This window comes from Eptesicus fuscus, chromosome 2, assembly GCF_027574615.1.
Source record: "Eptesicus fuscus isolate TK198812 chromosome 2, DD_ASM_mEF_20220401, whole genome shotgun sequence".
NCBI lineage: Eukaryota > Metazoa > Chordata > Mammalia > Chiroptera > Vespertilionidae > Eptesicus > Eptesicus fuscus.
Window position 1 is genome coordinate 109,541,922 of NC_072474.1, and position 24,091 is coordinate 109,566,012.

The window sequence follows — 24,091 nt, forward strand, 5'->3', positions numbered from 1 at the left end:
AAGGCCCTGGGAAAAAGAAAGATAGTGAGCTCGTGGGTTCTCACAATACTAAATGCGGCTCTCCCATTTCCTAGCATGTCCAATGCTCCTAGGTCTTGAGACCTGTGAAGTGTAAACACTGGTTAGTGTTTGTTCTTAGTGGGCTTATGTCTTTTGAAGGGAGCTTGGCAATTTGAAGGACAGAGACTGTGTTGGTCTCATCATTGTTTCCCTAGCCCCTAACAGAATGCCTGACACTTGGGAGGAAGTTCAGTGAATGCTTTGACTTAAGTAGTATAAAGGGAGTTTGTTTTGTAATCTGGTGCTGTGCTTGCAAATACATAATCATAATGTCTGCGATTTGTTGGACATATTATCTCAAATTCTCACAACAACATCAAGGTGAGTATTGTTTTGCAGGTGAAACTGGCACCCACCACTCGTGGGTGGTTACCCAAAGACACACACCAACTGACAGAGTCAGAATCTACACTAAGACCTCTTGTCTTCTCAGTCCATGCTTGTTCCACTCCACCCTGGAGCTTTCTACCCATCATTAGCTCATTTCTCAAGAATGGGGACTAGACTAAAAGGAAATGGTTTAGAAACCTTTTTAAGTTTTGTTTGTTTTTCATTAAAAAAAAAAAATGTTTTCCCAGTCCTTAGACTTTCTCTCTGAAAGTGTTTCTTATTCTCCTAGATTAGATGCAAACCTTGTCTGACCCTGTCTGAATCTAGGAGCGGTTCTTCTTGGATGGACAATCCATTCCTAGCTTGATTTGTAGAGGTGACTGTGGAATCCTTCACTCTGTTTGGTCCCAGCGTCAGTGGCTGGGGAAGAAGTAACTTTATAATCAAGGTGAAATGGGCGCTAACCAGGAAGAGGGAGGAAGAACTCCAGGGAGAGGGGACCCAGCAGAAAAAAAGCAACGGGACCTCTAAGGCAGTGTTCAAGGGAAAGGGGTAGAGAGGGCCAATGAGGGTGGAGATTGCAGGTGTGCCTTTCATAAAACGTGGTTCTTCCACATGGGCGGGCACATTGCCAATGTTTGTATCACTCCATCTCAGCAGCCATGGAGGCCTCATTCCAAGTCGTGGTCTCTCTCCTCTTAGATACTCTCAATGCAGTGGTATTCTGATAAGCTTCCAACCGAGAAGGAATTCAGAAAGTCCAAGGCAATCCGAAATGGATTTACCTCCTTGTTTCACTCATTAATCTTTGTCATCAGATACCTTGGACTAAAGGAAAGCTGAAAAACTCTAACCAAAGGGGACCACGCGTGCAGAACCACCGAGAAAGCTGCCACCCTGAACAAATGCCAGCATATGTTACTGACATTATCATCATGTGTAAAATACAAATGAGTGCATGAAAAAATTAGTGCTCATCACGGGCCTTTGTAAGGATTAGGATCAAAAACAGGATCTGTAGTTGCCATTGTGTTCTTTCACATTTCAAAGATGGCTTTCACTGCCACATAATCTCCATAAACTAGCATTGTCACTCGCAGTGGGTGGTTTTACAAACAGGGACAGCAACAGAGTGGAAATCGGAGCCTGCTGTGCTGCAAGGCAGAGAGCTTTTTTCTTTAGCAGGAGAGAATCACTTGATTTCAGAATAGAGTTGCATATATCCGCCCAACTGTCTGGACAGACTCTGTGTGTGTGTGTGTGTGTGTGTGTGTGTGTGTGTGTGTGTGTGTGTGTATCACATTCAGCTATGATGTGACAATATAAATGATAGTAAATTAAGTGGGTTTTATCAAATGTTGGTAATATTTCTTTTCCTCCAAACTTGTATAGAGAAAATCAAAACCAGGGGGAGAAAAGAAAAGTACCCTTAAGCTTCCTAATTGATTCCAGCTGCTCACAGTATTTATTGCAAATAATATTATCAAGTAGTGAAATGCCCACGCCTTTGAACTTCTTGCAGTTGTGTGTAATACTGGAGCCAATGCAGGAACTGATGTCGAGACATAAAACTTACAACCTCAGTCCACGAGACTGCCTGAAGACCTGCCTGTTCCAGAAGTGGCAGCGGATGGTGGCACCGCCAGGTATGACCTTGTTCTCCACTCTTCCGCTAACTCCGCTAACTGCATTTTCTATGGCTTCTACTGAGGGTGAGGAGATGTGAAAAGGAAGGAAGTGATTGTACATTTATCAAGAGAAGGAGTTTACTAGGGATATTCTGACCATGATTTTGGACTTAGAGGCATTAAATTGGTGAAAGGCAAACATGCTTAGGAGTTGTCCACCATCTGCTCATTTGCCAGACCCAGAGAGGTAAACTGATTTATTTAATGTTACTAAGATCTTTGGCAACACTGAAATCAGATCCCAGGGTTCCTGGCTCTCAATTCAGTAGTTGTTCCTCTGGATAAGACTGCGGGCTTCTCATTGCCTACTGTTATGCTGGTACATTTTTTATGAAATGACAGAAATTAAATATGGAGGGAGGCCCAGCCATCATGGTTCAGGGCTCGAGTATCAACCTACGAACCAGGAGGTCACAGTTCGATTCCTGGTCAGGGTACATGCCTTGGTTGCTGGCTCAATCCCCAGTGTGGGGCATGCAGGAGGCAGCCTATCCATGATTCTCTCTCATCATTGATTTTTCTATCTCTCTCCCTCTCCCTTCCTGTCTGCAATCAATAAAAATATATCTAAAAAATAAAATAAAAACGGAGGGAAGAAGGAAGAGGAGAAGGAAGGAAATATTTTTTCTGTTTTAAGGGTACTCTGGCCATGAAGAGAATACATGAAAGAGTCCATTCCTTTCACAGCCCTAGAATGCAGTGGAGATAATAGAGTCTCCTGCTGGGGTTCTGAAATCACTGCTTCAAGTCATCATTCATTGTCTTACTATCTGATACATTTTCACTCCCAGGCATGTGTTCAGCCTCATTAATTATAAAAGCAAAATGTATCCATTTGCTAAAAATTATTTTTAAAGAATAATTATTAACACAAGGCATATAGGTTTCTGAATCACAAAATATAATGGTCAGCTTCCATTGGTAATTGGCCAAGGGTTTTATATAAAATGAACATAGATATAACCATGCACATATTTAGGAAGCTGAGAAAATGAGCATTATTTTACAAAGAACAGTTGCATCCCCATCTTGGAGAATTTTACAGATTTAGAACATTAATTTTTTTAAATATATTTTTATTGACTTCAGAGAGAAAGGGAGAGGGAGAGAGAAATAGAAACATCAATGATGAGAGAGAATCATTGACTGGCTGCCTCTTGCACATCCCACACTGGATATCGAGCCTGCAACCCATGCATGTGCCCTGACTGGGAACTGAACTGTGACTTCCTCATAGGTCAACACTCAACCACTGAGCCACGCTGGCTGGGCTAGAACATTAATTTTTTAATATATAACATGAGCTTCAATTGGCCTCATTTTTTCTTTCAATACCAATAAGCCTTTATGAAAAAAAATATTCCACTCACTTAATGTTTTTTTAAAGTATATTTTATTGATTTTTTTACAGAGAGGAAGAGAGAGGGATAGAGAGTTAGAAACATCAATGAGCGAGAAACATCGATCAGCTGCCTCCTGCACACCCCATACTGGGGATGTGCCTGCAACCAAGGTACATGCCCTTGACCAGAATCGAACCCAGGACCCTTCAGTCTGCAGGCCAATGCTCTATCCACTGAGCCAAATCCATCAGGGTTACTCACTTAATGTTTTGAGCATCTATATTTTCCAACATATGCATATATACCTTTATATTATACATTAATTCAGTCATTTATTCAACAACTAGAGGCCCAGTGCATGACATTCGTGCACTGGGGGGTGGGGGTGTCCATCAGACCGCCTACACCCTCTCGCAGTCCTGGACCCCTCGGGGGATGTCCGCCAAGGGGTCCTTAGCCCTGCTGTGGAGGCAGGGGAGAGGACCGCTAGCTGTGAGCCTGGCTTCTGACTGAGCAGCGCTCCCCCTGTGGGCACGCACTGACCACCAGGGGGCAGCTCCTGTGTTGAGTGTCTGCCCCCTGGTGATCAGTGTGTATCATAGCGACTGGTCATTCTGCCATTTGGTCAATTTGCATATTAGCCTTTTTTTATATAGGATTATTTATTGAGCCCCTACTAGGTGCCAGGCACTGCTTTAGCCACTGAGGTCACAGCACTGAATAAAAGTCCTAGTCCCAGCCCTCACAGACCTTCTACTGAATCCTCACCTTATAACCTTATGAGGTATTTATTGTTATTCCCATTGCATATAATGAGATCTGGGGTGTAAGTTTGCCAAAATCAGTTTCATAATTAATCAATGAAGGAGGCCTGTGTCACAAATGGTTTTATGTCTCCCAAGTTCATGACTCTATTATTAAATTATAGTTCCTCCAAATTTTGTGAAGAAAATATAGATATTTTTGAAGTATCAGATTTCAGTTCTTGAGGTCCAAAGAAAGAGATGCTTGTCAGGGGAAACCTGGATATTTGCTTGACTTTAGAATATGCTACTCAACTCTTCTCCAACCCATGATCAATTCTATTCCCTTGTTTTCATAACCTTCAGAAAAAGCACCCATAGCTCTCTATGAATAGATATTTGGGCCATTTGATGAAAATATCTGAATATAAGATACAAAATATTTATGAAAGAAGAAATGGTATATAATTAGGAGCATAATCCTCTTCTTCATCAAAAACCATGAATAACTTGGTAGACTAAGCCATCTTTGTGATGAGCCTGAAAGGAGTTTCCCCCATCATCCATCAGAAAATGCTACAAGGCATTTGGGTTCAGATTGGCCCCAGCTTATTTTCCCTCCATCAGAATTGAGTCTACAGTAGGATTAGCAAAAAGGACGCTCTCACCTACCAGTTCCAACTTATTTAGTAACTGCCTAGAAAAGGCTTTCAAAAACTTCTTGTTTACAAGACAAAGATTATACTATTACCTAGTTAATATGAAGTGCTATGAATATAAAATAGTTTTGACACAGTACTAGTGAACATTAAAAATAGAAAATAAATATGGAAACACTGAGTAATGCTCAATGTAAAATAAATTAATAAATAATATTCCTCTTACCACACATTACCATGAGTCCCCTATATTTTCATTAAGATGCTACTCATCCTTCAGGTGTAAAATATTTCTATTTCTAAATAGGCTTTTCTTGAAAAGGTCTAGCTTTCCTTCATTGATATGCTAGCTATCTCATACTAAGTTGTTTGTTTGTTTGTTTCAGAAATTTTGAAATTAGTAGCATCTTTTAAATATCAGGGTCTAATCCAGGGGTCCTCAAACTTTTTAAACAGGGGGCCAGTTCATTGTCCCTCAGACCGTTGGAGGGCCGGACTATAGTTTTAAAAAAAACTATGAACAAATTCCTATGCACACTGTACATATCTTATTTTGAAGTAAAAAAAACAAAACGGCAAAAACACCCGCATGTGCCCCGCGGGCCGTAGTTTGAGGACGCCTGGTCTAATCTATGGAACTTGGGAACCATACTAACTTGGGACTCCCTCAGTTTTGCATTCATGGCTGATAGAACTAGCACTTCCTCTTCTTTTTAGTTTCAAGGTGTAATAGAGCTGAGCTGCAATATAACACATGGCCAGTAGGTGCTGCTGTCACACACTGGCTCACTAGTATGACTAAGTTTCTACTTTTACACCTTGGAGACCCCTTAGCGATCCCAGAACCCTCCTTTTGTTATAAAGAAAAGGTTAACCAGAGGGTGGAGGGGGGAATGTTTTCCCCAATTTTGTAATGTTATTAATCTTTTTAATTCAACTATGAAAGGAATATTTGTAGCTCACCCCTAAAATATATTAATAGATTAAAGGCATATATAAAATTAGAAATAACAATTAGATGCAAATCATTTTATCTAGCTACAAAGAAGTCGTACAGATTTTGTGCTAAAAATGAGCCAACAGCTGACTCCCTTCACTTTCTGTAAAGTTAAAAGAAATGGAAAAAAAATGTAGAGAGTCGACTCTTTTCCATTTACCAAACCAGCCGCAGAGGGACAGGGTCTGATGGTTGTCCTGGACCTGATTCTCCTTCCATTTTCCATATTGCAGCAGAACCCACACGGCAACCGACCACGAAGCGGAGAAAAAGGAAAAACTCCACCAGCAGCACGTCCAACAGCAGCGCCGGGAACGCCGCAAACAGCACTGGGAGCAAGAAGAAGACGCCGGCCGCCAACCTGAGTCTGTCCAGTCAGGTACCTGTAAGTCTCGCTTTCCTTTTAGGCCCGAAACCCTGCCTTTGCCTGTCTTCCAAGTCCAGGGGCCCTGGTTCACGTCTCTTTTAGCTGCTAATACATCCTGGGCAGGCTGGGATGGGGGCGGGGAGGCAGGGCTGGGGTTGGGATGGGAGGGAGGAAGCCTCGCCTGGAAACCTTCCCCTGCAAACTGGGAATTGGAAAGGAACATTAAGAGTCTGTGCTGCAATGGGACCTGCATTACAAAGCTGTCAGAGTCACAGACAGGAGATATGTCACTTAAGGTTTAATTAAAATATCACTTAGCGGGCGGGCGTGCCTGGTGGTGTGTAAGGGGCTCTCGGCACCATCACCGGAGACCCTGTGCTGCCCTGGAAAGCAGCTCCTGGCGCTCAGGCTTCTTGTTGTAATTTGCCGGGGCCTCCCCGACAGGGGCGCCCCTCTCATTCTGAGACCTTGGTAATTAATGCGGCCACTGAAGGTGCAGCTGAGTGGATTTCACTTGACCCATTTCCCTAGCCCACGGAGGGGTCAGCCCCTGGTTTGGCCTCCACTCCCTTGACCTCTAGACCCCTGTCTTTCGTTTCTGGGTCTTGACAAAGGAAATGGGCCACTTGGAAGGGGGCTTCTTTGAACACCAAAGCTGATCGCTGAGGGGCGTTCCCAAATCGTGCAAGCTGTACGGGACCCTTCTCCATCTTCTATCATTTCTCTCCCAATTCTGTCCCTTCTGCTTAATTTCTTCCGAATTCCTCAGCCTGGTAGTATGAGATCATTGATCGCCGTTAAATTTATATGTTCCTTTATGCATGTGCTGTCTCTTCACCACCCCACCATTCTGTGTGGGCTGTCCTCCTCTGCCCCCTGTGCCACATCACCCTAGGCAAGGGTTTGACTGTCAGTTGAGTCCCGACACTTTCCTAGTGCTTTATGGACATCCTCTGGACACCATGTCTGCGGAAATGTTCTCCATCTCCTACTACTTCCCTCAACCAATACAAGTTCCTCTTTCCCTCTTCCTTGCTTTTCCCCCCTTCCTGGTCTGTTGTCCTCACGCTTCATGTCCTGAGAATAGGCATTTCTTTCACAGCAAATCTCCGCTTCTTAAATGTGTCCTTCAAACCTGTCCCCCGCCCATTCTTACTCACCTTCCATCAGTCAGTTCTCTTTGGCTGAAACCAAGCCCATCACTACCTGAGAATTACGTGGGTGGCTGGGACCCTGCCATCCTCCACAAACAGAGGGTGTGGTTTGCATTCTTTAGAAGGAAAGGGTCCTGGCCAGCCTGTGGGAAAGCACTGTTTTAATTTTAAGACCACAGTCCTTAAGTAATGACAGAGTCACCTCTGGGCTTTGAGCTGGGCTATGGCCACCTAAAGAGTCAGGGGAGAGAATATCGAAGGAGAAAAGCAGTCTTTTTATGAAGGTACCAATAAGCTATTCCCACTCCGGGTTAAATTGGAAAATGCATAGAGAAAATGGCCGGGTATAAATAAATTAAATATCCGCACAAGTAGTTAATTTATTCACCTAATACTGGAGTTTTAGAGACTAACATTTGTTAGTTTCCTCTAATAAATGAAAAGGCACAGTGACTGCAAGAATTCAGATCAGTTCAACAAATAATATCAGCTCCTACTGTGTGCCCCACATTATACTAAGTATTGACAATACCAAGATTAAAAAACAAATAAACAAAAAAAACATACAAAAAAAAATAGTCCTGTCATTAAAGAGCTCAACATCTAACTGAGGGATGGCCAAGAGGTTCCCTCTCCCCTGCTCGGTCTCCTGGTGTCAGCTCACAGGGCACAGGATTGAGGATTCCGAGGCCTGGGCTGGGTTTGGTGGGCCATCCGTTAGGCTCTAGAGCAGCAACATACATGTGTATTTTGGTGAACCTGGCCTGGTCAGAATCATTTCAACTTTACTTTAAAGAGCTTCTAGTTTATTTCACTCCATCATGCTCCTGTCCCCCAATCAACAACTGGATCTTAGTGGAAGATACCAGTGTCCAGAGGATTTTTAATGAGTTGAGACCCTTTGAGCTTTGTGAGAACAAAGCACGTGTTGGGAAGTGAGGACAGAATTTCAGCACGATCCCCACACTATGCAATTAAAGATGTTTTAATTATGTGTAACTTACAAACAGTCACAAGAGGCAGGGAAGGCAACCATGGTAGGAAATGGTGCAGACTTCCGTGTGTTCTCTAATTGAATAGATGTTAAATGATGAACATTGGCTTGTAGGGACCACGTCTCGTAACCCTGTCTACCAAATCACCAAGTTTTACTGCTTAGAAGCACCATCTGCAGACGTGGCAGCCTCGTCCAAAGGCACGGACAGATTCGGTGTGCCACCACGACCACAGCCGTGGTCCGCGTGGCTGCTGCGGCAGCAGCGGGCGTGTCTGGCGAGGACTAGGGTTTAATCCTTGGATTCTGCTTCTCACTCCATGAGCAGGGGCTAGGAGCCATCCCGAACTGCAGCCTCAACCCTGGGAGGGATGGAGACCTGTGTCATTCAACAGCAGTGACCCCTTCTGGCCAATTTAAGGAGAAGCATTGAGGGGCCCTGAAAGGAGTCACTTCCAGTCCTCCTCAGAGGTTGGTGGTCCTTGCACGGGGGATTGATTAGTGAGGAGATGTGACGTGGGCAAAAGCTGGTGGCACCTCCAGGCCTCCGGCGAGGAGCAGAGGTCTGCCTTGTGGGGAGCTGAGGGCATATGGGCTACTCTCAGCTGGACCAGTTCTGCCTCCCGGGGACACACAGATAGCAGAGATGGGAAGGAAATGCAACTCTTGTTGAATGTCGGGGGGGATTTTTAAAGATGTGGAGGGTGGGGAAAATGATGCCAACATCCCCTAGTTTGAGGCCGCCCAGAACATGCCGTATGTCTCTGTTCACTTTGCGTGAGGATAACTAATCAGGATGACTTTGTGTGAGGATAACTAATCAGGATGACTTTGTGTGAGGATAACTAATCAGGATGGCTTGAGTTGAGAACCACTATCCTCACGGAGAGGTTTAGAGAAGCCAGGGTGAGACGTGTGCCTAAGTGGCCTCTTCTAGAGTTTACCGTCTATTAATCACACACACACATGCACGTGTGTGATTATGTATCTGGCTGAGGCTATTTCTTGCAATCAGTAAGGCAGCAGTGGCATCTGTCTGACATTTAGACCGCTTAAAAATATCTGTGGCCGGGCATCCTTTCCAGCTGTTCTTAGAACAGAGATCCATCCAACATACTACACGCCTCTAACAGCCCCATTTCAAGTGATTCAAATCACTATTTTCATAGTACTTTTCTTGAATGGCTGTTATTTTCAGTTACAATGAAGGCATCTGGAGTGTTGGGAACTTTTTTCCTAATATCACGTTGAACTTGGCTTCTTATTTTTCTCTGCTTTTCCAGTTATGCTTACTTCCCTCCTCACCCTCTTCCAGCCTCTCTGGATAACCTCACACTCACAGTACTAATGCACACCCACGTGGTGGGTTCTAACATTTTTCTCTTGCCCAGTGACACCTCACACATGCATTTTGCAAGCCCTTCAAAGCGTGCTGCATGTCAAGTCATGAAATGAGGTTACCCCTCGTTTCGTTCTCTGCCTGGTCTTGCCCTATTCTTTCCACCTACCATTCTCCTGATCATAAGTGCCTTTTCCTAACTGCCTGTAACTAAGTGGCATCTTTTTATCCTGAACACCCGCAGTGGGTCATCTGGCAGCTGCCCTGGCTAACCAGATAACGTTGTCATCTAAAACCATGTCAGCTTTCTTGCCAATCACACTCTGTGTCTTTTGGGTCCCACCTCAAGAGTCCTCCTGAGTCTCCTAACATGTCGGTATTGTGCCATAAGTATGTCCTTGGAAGTACACACTTGATTATCCTGCCAGAACATACATGGCTGTGTGTACCCAGTGTATACTTTAGACATTTCTCTTTAAAATCATTCTTATCAAATCACGGGAGTGATTAGCCAGAAAACACAGTTTGGAAACCTATTGATTATCTCCCAATAGTTCTGGGGCCGTCAACCCATCAATCAAACAAGATTTTCCATTCCAAAATAATCCAGGGGTAATTAAGGGATTTGTTTCATTGGCATCTTCAAAAGTCTGAGCGCCCTCTGGACCTTCCCCTGGCCTGATAGGCAGTATTCTACTAGCCTGCCCAGGAAAGCCCTCTCTTGCTCCAATGAAGAGAAATGTTGCCCAGTTGTCAAGGCATTTCATCAAATAGGCTTCCCTCTCCCTCTCAGGGAACGCACCCATACATCTCAAAAGCATCTGGCCCAGCCCTGCCTTTCCCGGCCTCTCGGAAACTGACAGCAGCTGGAGTCACTGCACTTTTAAGGAGACTATTGCTCAGAGCCTGCCCAGCAGTCTCCCCCTGGCAGGTGTCCTGTCTCATGCCCAGGTCACCCACCAGCCCCATAGGGTCCCCTTTGAACAAAGAGGCTGGAACTGTGCCCTGTGCATGTGCCCTTCTCCCCTCCCTCGTGCCTCTCCATCAGTGGCCTCCATGATGCTCCCGGCTACAGTAGGTGGCTCCCTTGTCTGCATGGAAGGACAATTTGTACTTAAAGGAGTGATTCGATGGAGTCTTCTTGCACGCTTCCATTTCTGATGATGACCAGCTTCATCAGTGTAATTGCAATTAGCACTCTTCATCTTCCCTGTATGGCACCAGCTGGACAGAGCGGTTCTCTCCACTGCCCAGATTGGTGGCAGAGTTGCCTGTGCGGGGATAGGTGACAGGCACCATGAAATAACAGATGGTAAATTCGGGGCTTGTTGGCAATCAGCAAGTTTTTGCTAATGACTTAATTAGCTATGCAAATTGTCAAATCAGTGTGAACATTGTTTTTATCGAAAACTTTACCTAAATTAATTACCATAATTAAGTAGCAGAATGTCAAGGATATTGGCTGCATTAAAAGGGCCTGGCTGAGTAGAGAAAAGAGAGATTCCGTCTTCAATTAAAACATACACCGTCCTCAGGACAGAGAAAATGCCATTAGGAATGGGTTGGGTGAATATTGCAGAATTGCATCCGACCCATGTTCCCGCCTGGTTTCTAAAAGGCCTTCTTCAGAGGCCCTAAGTGGAAGTGGCGGATTTTCGGAGGTACTGACCCCGCAGAAGGTTCCACAGCCCTCTCAAAAGTCCCCAGCGTCAGCAAGTTAAAAGCGTGGATTTTTTTAATTTTGAAAAATCCATTTTTTTATTTCTGCAGATTGCTAGCATTGCTCGCTCTCCGGTGTCAGGCTGCGCACTAAGGACATAAACTCGCGTGGTTGTTACACGTCAGGAGGCGATGTTTATTTCCTGTAGAAATCAGATATGCACCTCGGCCCCCCGACATTGAGACTTGACCCCGTGTACAGTCCACAAGTGTGTCTGTCCCAGGTCCCCCAGCTCCTCCCACTAGTGTTTTAGGCTGAGCTTCTCTCTCCCAAGGTTTCCCTGTAATAATGTCAGCTGCTGTTCACAGGATGTGATGGTGGTAGGAGAGCCAACTCTGATGGGAGGTGAGTTTGGGGACGAGGACGAAAGGCTAATCACTAGATTAGAAAACACGCAGTATGATGCGGCCAACGGCATGGACGACGAAGAAGACTTCAACAATTCACCTGCCCTGGGAAACAGCAGCCCGTGGAACAGTAAACCTCCCGGCACTCAAGAGACCAAATCAGAAAACCCCCCGCCCCAGGCTTCCCAGTAAGGCTGACCTGACCGGCACTGGATCCTTCATTAGGCCCGTGGGTGATACTCACTACTTCCGATCACTATTCACAGGAGAGAAAGGAGGAGACATAAAAAACTTTTTCACGCCAATACCTATTTCTCAACCACAATGATCTGAGTTTCTTTCTTTTACTTTTATCTTTTGTTTCTTTTTTAACTGAGAGGATCATTCCAAATAAACTTCCATGACCCTCCCCCGGAGGCCTTCACGGGTAACATAGATACTGGCACTGATCGTACTTAAAACAAGAGCAGATGCTAACGCTTCTCCTGGCACGGTGTTCACCACGTGTTTGTTAATTTCCTTTTCCCTGCATCAGACGAAGGCCACCTCGTCAATACGCCCTCAGTGCTCAGGATCCCGTTATATGCCGAACCTAACCACAGATGACTTTTTACTATTGTAAAATATTTTCTGCTTTTTGACTTGCATCTGAGAGTTTCTTGTTTCAGTAAAAAAAAAAGAAAAGAAAAATATCCACTTTGGGAAAATAATTTAAATGTACCTTTTTGGTGTTTTCTTTTTCTTCACTTTTTTTTTTTCATTGGGTAACAGCCAAGAGGGCCCGGCAGGGTAATTTATGGGCGAGCTAATGCCAATTGGTTCTCCAGCCCGTGTTGGTGCAGTTGAGCCCGAGTTGGTGCAATCGAGCCTGAGTGCTGAAACAAGAAATGTCTTTTTGTCATCAAAGTCACCACAGCAGATTTTTATGTAAGAACGCCACTTGGCCCCTTGAGAATTTATGCATTTGTAAAATTGCTGTTGATCCAAATATTTTCAAGCCATGTAATCCATTCCTTTTGTGTGCAGTTTAATAAATCTGAAACTTCTTTGTGTTTTTTATTGTATCTGAGTTGACCGTTGTTTCTTTTCATCATATATTGCTTGTATAATAATTTGTAAAGCCCTCGCCTGGTTCTTTTATGGGATTTTTTTTCCTTTGGGGGCAATGCCAGTGTATTTATGTGAAACTTTATAAGAGAACTAATTTTTCCATTTGCATATTAATATGTTCCTCTACACATGTAAAGACACAGTGGCTCCGTGTGTTATAAAACAGCTGTATTTTATGTATGCTTTACTGATAAGTGTGCCAATAATAAACTGTGTTAATGACCAATGTGGTGAGTCTAGCTGTTTCTGAGCTCGGGCAGAGAAGTCTGCCCACAATTGTGAGAAGCACTGAGCTGGGTTCATCGCCCAAGCTCCACATGGAGTGGAGTTAGAAAACCTGTGCCATCTTGGATAAAGTCTGTTTTTTCCCCCTGGCCACTACATTGGGAAGATGCAGGAGTGCTTTTCAGTGTGGGGCACTGTGCCACTGAGGGCACACCAATGAGAAGGGAAGGCCCGCCTGTGCCCCTGGAGGTGGCCCAATGGAAGGGTAGTGGCTTCCAGAGGCGGAGCGCTTACCCTGAACCCAACAACCAACTCTATTTCAGCTAATCCTCCCAACTCCACAAAAAGGCATGAATATTCCCATTTTTCCTAAAAGATTTGCTACACAGACAGTATGGAAAATGTACTGGAGGACATTTTTGTTAAAAGCGCTTTCCTCATATTTTTCCACTTTGTACCAATGAGGAAGATGAGAGAAGAAACCTGTTAGCATTTATTGACTGTGTATTGAGTGCCAGGCAGTTTTAATTGATCATTCCTGAATTCTGGAGAGGAGGCGTTGGAAAAGACAAGCGAAGGGAAGGTGTGTGTCTTGGGTTGGGATTTCCAGAAACAGAGCCTGAGACCAGGATTCCGGGACACGAGATTTACTGAGGGATTGTTCTTCAAGGAGAAAAATATTTAAGGGAGTGAAGAAGGCAGAATAAAGAAGGGGAAGGAGCCTAGAAAAGCTGTGAACTCGGGTAGTCTTCTTCCTGGGCCATGGGGGCAGGGCTAGGAGCATAGACCTCACTGCAGAGGTACCGCCTCCTGAGCGAGCCACCAGACTCTTGTGACCCTGAAACAGTCAGTCCCTGGCTGGGCCATCCCTAGAGTGTGTGGGGGATTGTGACCTTCAGGGCATTTCTGCAGAGAGGAGGCCAATTAGGAGGCAACAGTCATAGCATCTCAGAGAAGCTGGTCCCAGAGAGGGCATCTGGGCAGGACACAGTCTACCCCATTGAGTGACTTACCCCATCTCATAGCTCTTGGGGAACACACTTGGGGCTTTAATTTGGATCTCCCTTGACAACAAAGCCTGGATTCCTTCTAGAACATCACACTGCTTCCTAAGGAAAATGTATACTATAATAGCAACAGTGCCAAAGGAAACACAGGGAAACTGCTACTTATTGCCTCCCACTTGGAAGAGAATTTCCAATTTATCTCCAACCCCACCTCACCATTTTAGGTTTTCTTTGATCAATTCTTTAAAGTTACCATATGCAGTCATTGCAGATGATGCCTAGGACATGTGTTTGACACCTGTTTCCGTTACCCATTGTTGCATAGCAAATCAACCCCACAGTTAGAGACTCAGGAGGACAGTTTATAAGTATCAGTTACCCTTCAGAGAGCGCATTGGTCTCTGCTGGATGGCCTGCTCTTCGGGGCTCAGATGCTGCTGGGGATGGAGTCCTCAGAGGCTTGACTGGGCTGAACATCCATGGTGGTGGTGCACTCGCTTTGCTGGCTGTTGGGCAGGAGCTTAGCCAGGGCTATGGACCACAGTGCCTTCCCATAGCTTCTCTGTGGGGTTCTCCCAGAATGAGGGGTGGGTTCTGAGAGGGAATGTTCTAAGAGCCAGCATCCCGGGGGAGGAGAGACCTAACTTGCCAGTGCCTAGACCTAAAGCAGTGTCACTGTGTCTCGGTGCTGTCCATCAGAGCAGCCTGCATTCAAGGCCCAGAGGCATGGACTCCTCCTGGATGGACAAGTGGCATATGCCTAGCAAGGGGAGGAATTGTGGTGGCCACCTTTGGAAACAAACGTCTATGAAATCCAACCAAGTCTACAACTGGTCCTCGTCTACCCGCAGTTGTATCTTTAGCCCCTGGGACCTGATTCCCCATCTACCTAGATTCCTGCTCATGTTCTGAACATGCCAAGTGCTCACATCACATGTGTCTTTGCATGTTTTTTTTTTTCTATTGGAATGCTGACCCCACCTTCGTACATAACCAAAGCTACTCATTTAACAGCTCCCCTTGATTCTCACATGCCCTGAGGTGCCTCCCCAGCTCTGCTCAGAGTCCGTTCTCTGAGGCCCAAGAGCACTTAGTTCTTGCTTCTACCTTAGCACATTCCTTACAAGTTATTGTTCATTATCCCTCACTGTCCCACTAGAATTTTCTCGGTGTGAGCAATCTAGTCACTTCCACTGTATCCTTCATATCTAAACTCTATCATGCATGTTGGTGGAATAGATAAGAGTGAGAAATTCCCAAATAAGAAATCATAAAACCAGTGTTTACCACAAATTGTCCTGTTACAAACAGTATGCAATGCTATGGCACAACACAGGGTGATGGTTATCCCTGTAGGTAAATAATAAGGTGAGTGATGGATATAGAGATGGATGTATTTAAGTTTCTCAGAGGTCAAATCAGCACAAAACAAACATCTTACAAGCATTGGCCTAAGCCTAACTTCTACTATAGAAACCCCAGGAGATGATTCAGGCCCAGAATAATCCTAAAGGCAACCATTTATTAAGTGCACACTATATGTCAGTCACTTGCTAGGTGCTTTACCTAGATGGTCTCAAACTTGGAACCCAAGGGTGGTGTATGAGTTGGGTTTTGCTTTGTGACACTCTAAATCCTAGCAGCCTATGACAACGAACATTTTCTTTTTCTCACTCATGGGATTGTGGGTCACCAGAGGCAACTCTGCTTCAGATTTGTCCCTTGGGTCTCTTTCTGGGACAGTGGCTCTCCAGGGCATGCTCTTCTCTTAGCAGATTCTGGGAAAGTGAAAGGTAATAGGTCAAATCACATATGCACATCTACTTATGCTACATGCATTGGCCAAAGCAAGTCACAAGAACAAGCCCAACATCAGTGGGGTGAGAAATACACTCTGCCTTCTGCAAAGATGCATGGCAAAAGGTATGAGAAAACAACCGGGAATCGACCTATCACAGTGATCTACACAATGTTATCTGCAAAACTTCTAATTGTTTGCCAATATTTAAAAACTGATTCATTTCCTATAAAAATTAAAATTTCTTGCTTCTCTTACAAACAAACCAAATATGCCCAACAATAGACTCACATATCTAGATCCCTGGATGGTAACAGTTGGCTGGCACAGAGTCATAGCTATCCTGCTTAGTTGTTCAGTCCATTTCACTCTACCTGCCCGGCTGCTGCCAGCTACTGTATCTGTTATACACTTGCTCTTTATTCCTTAAAACTACATTTGGAAGTCAGAATCATGGGCCCAATTTTACAGATGTGAAGACATGCTTAAGCAGTTCATTGGCACTATTTGTCACATAGCTAACAAGTGGTGAAGTGGGCTTTGAACCTGTGTCCTCAGGGCCAAAGCCTGTGCTCCTTGTACCAAACCACACTAGTTTAATAGACATCACAATGGTGGTGATCCTCCGTGGGTGAGGATAGGGACATGGCAAGCAGGATCCCATTGAATCTTTGCAATATCGCAGTGGGCATATTAGTTCTTATCCCCCACGTTGCAGATGGGACTTGGTGCAGTTAAACAGTTTACTCAAGGTCACAGAGCTCACAGATGACATCATGTCACCTTGACTCCGATCCACTTTATTAGACTTACTGTCAGGTGCATGGTCAGCAGGTCGGGTATCTGGAGGTGTTCTCTGACCTGCAAGCAGGTCCTGGCATCCACCTACCTGCCATTCACTATGTATTTTCAGGGGCTGTCACAGAGTATTTCAAAAATCAAGATGTGCCACTTACCTCGAACAGGAAGACCCCCTCTAGGACCTTGAAATCTCACGGGCATTTGACAAGGGATTTCTAAATAAGTGGCCCAGTCCCTGCAGGAAATTCTTTCTCTTTCCACTTCTCTTTACCCTTGAGGTGAACATTTAATGCAATAGGATAACAACCCATACTGGTATTACATGGGGTGGGATGCAGTGGGAACAAGGCCAACAAGATTTCAATTTCCCTAAAGCAGAATTGGTAGCATCCTTGGGAAATTTATTTTATATACCTCCTTTGTCTTCCATTAAAAAACAAAAACCAAAACAAAACAAAAATCAATTACTAGGCTTTTTTTTCCTGATTGTTAAATAGTACATACATTGTAGATCTATGTATTTGAACGAACAGGAACAAGAAGAAAATAAGTCCTACTACCCTGGTATAAAACACTGCTAGTATACTGACACATATCCCTCCCATATTTTTTTCTTGGCTCATATACATTACATGTTGGTAATATACAGACTAGGCAGTTACATATCCTGTCCTTTCATAGAATGTATCATGAGCCACTTTGTTAACTATTCTTTAAAAACATGATTTTAATTTCCATATAATCATCCACTAATGGAATATACCATAATGTATTAAGCCATTTATTTATAGCTGATCAACTCCCTTTTTTACATCCTATTAGAATTTCATAATCATTGATAAGCTGGTCAAAGGTTGATAAGAGTTTGTTAAAGCAAAATTCACTTTTGGGGAATTTGCCATGTGCCCAGCCCCACTCTGTGCATTATAAGGGATTTCTGTACCTAGTCCCACACTCAAGGTGTGTATAATGCATTCGGGAAAGAGGATAAATGCATAAAATGCCATCCAAGCATATAATGCTAAATATACTCAAAGGGTCATGAAGCATAGGGAATAAAAGCTCCAGGAGTCTAGAGGTATGGAACCCACATTCTTGCTTTGCATCTCATTTAATGTTCCCCATAGCCAAGGGAGGCCTGTGTTTTGTATATGAAGCTCAGAGAGATGGACTACCATGCCTAAGGTCACACAGATAGAAAATAGCAAGGTCACATTGCAATCAGCACACTACTCCAAAGCCTCTTCCATCTCTGGTTAGCCACAGGTAATCGCTGGGGAAATGACAAATGCCGTGATTGAGTGTTGGCAGGAATGACTTCATGGCAGAGAGCGAGATGGGAGGACACCTTGAAGCACGTACCTATCTGAGGGTCTGGTAGCTTCTCTGAATTTGCTCTCTGGCCTCACCTCCTTTTATTCATCGCTATTGTCAAGATGGTGTCTCTGATCAACGGGAACATTAAAAAGTTTGGGTCTTGAATAAAACTCTATGCATCAGCACTGTTGGTGTTTACATAAAGGTATTTCTGCACTTGAAGCCACTGAGCTGGAAAAGGTTATTAAAACTGAAAGGTTATTAAAGCTATAAATTAAGGGACTGGTGAAGCAATCTCTACGGCCCTGCCCAGCCCTGTTTTTCTCTCAGTTCCTAGTCATCCCGTTCTTCACCATCCTGACGAAGAAAACATTCCTCATTTTCCAATGGCCTTCAAAGAATCTCTGGAAAGGGTTTATTCCTGAATTAAGCAAACAAGTTTGGAAGTTCTCCTTTGTATCTCTTCCAGAGCTGACAGGCTGTATCTTGGACTCTTTTCCAATAATAGTAGATCCTTTGCTCTCTGTTAATTCTTAACTTGCTAAAGTAGTTATCTACTTACTCTTTGGGGGTTTGCAGATCCTCCTGTCATATTCTAATGAGTGTGTTAATGCTTCCAGGGAAATTTGCAAGAATTTGCCAAGGAGTGTGAAATTGCTTTCACTCCTGTGGCCTAGCTCAAGTCCACTGTGACAAAAGTAAACGCTTACATTTTCCAGAAGGAGAAATTTTTGGAAAACCTAGGCACTATCTGAAGCACTTCTCCTGCCAGTTCTGACCACTAGTAGCAACATGGGACTAGGTGTTGGGAAAGCTTCTGAGGAGCAGCTCACACAGAGAGAAGAAAGGTGTGGACTGTTGGCACTGGGGTGAGGGCTCAGATTCCTTGCATTTGCTGCCTCTACCCTAAATCGCCAGCATTTCAAAGGCAGACACCTATGGGATTCATCACAAGGGTCTCCCCACAGCAGGGTGACTGACCCCATTTTTCTGAGATTGTACCAGTTTTAACGCCCAATGTCCCTCCTCAGTCCCAGGCAAACCTGCTCATATATGTAGCCAAACAGACTTACCCAGAATCATGACAGCTACTACTTCCTCATCAAGCATCTTGTACATTCCAGGTACTTTGCACAAATTGGACACCCACCCTGCAGGGAGGTATTAATGCCATCACTTAATAGGTAGGGAAACCGAGGCAAAGAACCATTAAGATGCCCAGGACCTCGAGCTGATAAGCAACAGAGCTGAAATCCAAGCCTAGGTGTGACTGCCTACACAGCCGATGATTGCTCTGCTATGCCCGTGGCTCTGACCTTTTATTCAAATGCAATACATCAAGCAGACTAAGACGCAATCAAGCATCCGAGACCGTGAGACAGCCCCACATTCCTGAGGAACCAGAGTCCCGGTGTACAAACCCGGCACACACCTGCCTCTCACACCATCACTCTTCCAGTGTTAGGAGAATTGCACTGGCTGATGGAAAATGTCACCGCACACTATTGAAGTTGGCTAATTAGAAAGCATTCAGACAAATGACATCAGGAACATATGGTGGGCAGCCAAGGATTATTCCATTTGACCAATGAAATCCTCCCTTCCGGTTGTAATGGAAGCTAATCTGGCCTCTTAAGGACTCACCTGAGGTTTTGCTCAGGCAAGAGAGCCATTAGAAACATCTGTGGCTGCTTTGCACCTCCATCCAGTTACCTCTGCATATACTGGGCATATTTTGGTCACACTGTAGTAATACAGAAATGTTTGCCAGAAACATAGACAAAATACTCTGAACCCCTTGAAAATGTAAAATGTTCTCCTAAATAAGCTAGTGAGTCAAAGGAAACATAAAATTAATATGTACATGCTATTTTGAAATAAAGAAATGGAAACCATTGCTCGTAAAAGCAATGGAATTTTTCCCCATTCTATTCTCTGGTTATTGCTGTGGCTTCTGTGTACCAATGTCTTAATTGGAGAACTTTATTGAAATCTCTTATTAATTCTAATAGTTTCTCATTCCATTCTCTTGTGCTTTGTAAAGTATATAATCAAGTTGTCTGTAAATATTGATACTTTTCTCTTTATCTTTCCAATAGATACATCTTTTGTTTTCATTTCTTTGCTTAATGCACTGGCTAAAACTTAAGCCATGTTAAATAGTGGTGGTGATAACAGGCATTTTTGTATTACTCCTGGCTTCAGTAAGATTGATTCTAGTGTTCTTCATTTAATATGATGTTGCCCTGGCTGGTTTGGATCAGTGGTTGGAGCATTGGCCAGCAGAGCCAGGGGTTGCAAGTTCGATTCCTGGTCAAGGGCAAATACCTCATTTGGGGTTTGTGCCCCGGCCCTGGTTGAGGCGTGTGCAGGAGGCAGCCAATTGATATGTCACTCTCACATCTATGTTTCTCTCTCTCTCCCCACCCCTCCTCCTCCCTTTCACACTCTCTAAAAAATTAATGGAAAAAAATATCCTCCAGTGAGGATTAACAACAACAAAAAAATAAGATGCTGTCCACTCTATAATATGTAAAAGAAACAATTTTCTGAGATTTTCTAATATTTTCTTTGATCACTGATGAAAGTTAAATTTTAACAAATGCCAATTTGTCAACTAAGAAGACTGTCAAATGTACTTTTCTCATTCGTGCCTAAAATGAGATATATTTTGTTGACTTATCTAGCTAAATGCTACTTGGTCATGCTAAATTATTCTCTCAATATGCTGTTATATTGTATTTGCTTTTATTTCATTTTTACAGCTGTGTTCAGAGGAGAACTAAGCTGTTATTTTCCTCTATTTTTGTCCCATTATCAAAAGTGACAACACCATTTAACACTCCCACTTGCAGTGTATGAAAGTTCCAATTTTTTCTCATCTTTGCCAGCACTTGTTATTATCTATCTTTTTCATTATAGCCATCCTTGTGGTGTAAAGTGATAACATTGTGGTTTTGATTTGCATTTCTCTGATGGCTAATGATATTGAGCTATTAATGTGCTTATTGATCATTCATGGAAACCGTTATCAAATTCAAGGTCCCCAAGATGTATGCCTATGTTTTCTTCTAAGAGTTTTAGTGTTACCTCTAACATTTAGGCCTATGATTCATTTTGAATTAACTTTTGTATGTGGTACAATGTCGGAGTCCAGTTGTATTCCTTTGCATGTGAATATCCAGTTGTCCCAGCACCATTTGTTAAAAAGACTCTTTTTCTTCATTGAATTATTTTTTGCATCCTTGTTGAAATCAATTGGTCCTAAATATGAGAGGTTTGTTTGTGTTGGGGAACTCTCACTGCTATTCCATTGACCTGTAGATCTCTTTCTGTCAGCACCACACTGTCTTGATTACTGTAGCTTTGTAGTCAGGTTAGAAATTAGAAAACATAAGTTCCCCAACTTTGTTTCCCTTTTACACAATTGTTTTAGGTATTCTAGGCTCTTTGCATTTACATATAAATTTTAGAATCAGCGTGTCAATTTTTTTCAAAAAAGAAATGGAATTTTGATAAGGATTCTGCTGAATCTGTTGATCACTTTGGGGAGAATTGCCATCTTAACAATATGCCTATTATCATTTTTTGCTGGTAAAATTCAGGACAATCAACTGAGAGCATTTTTAATGGATCACTAAATTGGGCACATACACTATAGATAAAAAATTAATACCTTTTATACATGTAAAAATAGAGAAATAGAATAAACAAAAGTAATATTTAAAATACCTAGGAATAATTTTAACATTAAAAGTACAAAATCTGTATTTAAAAAAACAACAAAACTCTACTAAGATACAGAAAAAGAACACAGAGCAATTGAAGGAATCTTTCCTACACAAGCTCTAGAGGCAGACCTGAGTTTAAGTCCTGATTCTGCCTCTAATCAGCTATGTAATTTTTGGAAAGAGATCATTTCTATAGGCCTCATTTGTCAAACGAGTCCCATAGTAGTACCTATCCCATAAGATTATTCTGAGAATTAAATGAAATAACATTATATAGCATTTTGGAAACATCAAAAGTATTCATTAAATACCAAGTCCCTATTATGATTATGTTTCTACAAAGAAGCAAGTTCATCTCAAATTCACATAAATATTCTATCAAAATCCCAAAATAATTTCTGTGACAAATACAATTCTGAATTTCTTTAAGAAATATAATCAGACATAATTGCTAAAAAGCCTTTTGAAAAATAAGAGCAATTGGTGAGGACTGTTTTTTCCTATTTAAATGCATTTTAAAGCATCAATAATTCAAATAACATGATACTTATGACAATTGACAGATTGTTGAACCAGAAGAGATTGCTTAGAAACAAACTTCAGTATATTTAAGGATTTCAATTATGACATAAATGGCATCACAAATCCAGAGGCGAGGGGAAATTATTTGATAAATTATGTCTACACAATTAGCTAACGTTGGGAAGAGGACACAATTGTAAACACTGAGAGCTCACAAGAGAAAAACTAAACTACCATATGGAGCAAGAAACTAAATGTGTAAAACAAAGCATACAATAAGAAGAAAATGTCTGATCTGAAATGGTTGACTCACTTCCAAAGTATAAAAGCAATAGATAAAATTACATGAAAAAAATTATTTGATTTTTATATTGTAAAAAAATTAAACATCTTCATAACATGAAAATCAAAATGAAATCATTAGTTAGGAAAATTAAGTATCACAAATCTACTAGAAAAAAATGGTTATTGTTATTAAAATAAGAAACATTTATTAATTATAGAAGTAGCAAAACTAAGAGAAAAATATGTGAAGAATACGATAGCATGTATAAAACTATGGATTATTAATAAATATATGACAAATGTTCAACCCACTGGTAATCAAAGAAATAGAAATTCTAACAGCCATCTACCTGCATCTTAAATGTCAGGTGCAATCACATAACTAGACTCCAATTCCTAATTTTAGGAACTCCAGGGCTCTCCCCAACCCTAACCCTAATACTAACCAGTGTCCCTGTGTCATGGCTTCATATAGTCTTTCTGCATCTAAAATGCTCCCTCACTCACATAACTGACATAAATTGTTTTCTAGTCTTGCAGCATCTAGTTCCCTTTATTCTAGTAACAATGGTATATTTCCTTTATTTCTCTATCAGGTGAAATATTGGCAGGACTGCAAAGCAAGTTGTTATGCTGTCTTGCAGCCAAGGCTGTATGTGGCTTGTGATCCAGACAGATCATTCATATTGCTCCCAGGAAATCTAGTTGGGGGAGAAAGAAAGTAAGTAAATAGCCTCAGATGCGGATGGGGGCCACCAAGAACACAAAGCAACAGAGCAGGCTAGAACTTACCTACAGGTGCTCTAACTAAGGAGCTAAGGTCACAGTAGGACCAGCTTAATCTGGGTCACCTCCACATAAAAACATGGATGGCACCTCAGTTCCATTGAAATCCAGCAGGACCTAATCCTAGGAGGTATTCATTAAGTAACAAATTCCAGTGTTCATGAAACCTGGTGTTTCCTTGTGCCATAAATGCATTTTCTCAGTTTTCCATGATTTTTACATTCAGATGCTTAAGAAAAATGTTTAGAGGGGTGGCCTCTTCCTTCCCACCTCTATTCTGCAACCGGACCTCATAATTTGTGGTAAGAATTCAGATTGTCCCTAGCACAATCTTTATTGTTGTTGTATTGCTCAGAGAGAAATGGTTGATTGTCTATTTTGAGTATTAATCTTCAGTTGTTTCCATGGATACCTGACTTGCTTAAAAATGAAGCAAGGGGAAATAAGGGACTCTGAGGCTAGAGAAGCACTATATGGTTCTTCGTGGATGAAAAATCTGAGGCTCAGGGAGGTGAAGCTGGAAACCCCATAAGAATGGGCAGCAAGCAGTTAAACAATGAAACTCCAGCTTCTACGTTTGGGAAAGAAGAAAACATATTTAATCATTTTTACAGCCAATGTAATAGCATCTGAGTTTCTGCTCAAAGGAGAAATCCATTTTTAGATCAGACCTCAGAAAAGGGTTGCTCCTATTGCCAAGAGGAGTGGAATAGAAACACTGCCCACCAGACTCAAAAGGAAGACAGGCAGATATGCAACCCTCACGGA

General features: G+C 42.6%; 1 protein-coding gene across 4 annotated transcripts in view; it reads left to right on the top strand.

The window, feature by feature from the left end:
* Positions 1-13,073, top strand: part of LDB2 (LIM domain binding 2) — a 323,996-nt gene extending 310,923 nt beyond the window's left edge. The window contains exons 6-8 of one of the 4 annotated variants that reach the window (XM_008150862.3): positions 1,913-2,036; positions 6,054-6,205; positions 11,703-13,073. In XM_008150862.3, the coding sequence (XP_008149084.1) occupies positions 1,913-2,036; positions 6,054-6,205; positions 11,703-11,933 (507 nt within the window). In that variant the 3' untranslated portion in view covers positions 11,934-13,073. The remainder of the gene's footprint in view (positions 1-1,912; positions 2,037-6,053; positions 6,206-11,702) is intronic. The other 3 variants (XM_008150863.3, XM_028159592.2, XM_028159593.2) reach the window with 3 other exon arrangements.
* The last annotated feature ends 11,018 nt before the right edge of the window (positions 13,074-24,091 follow it).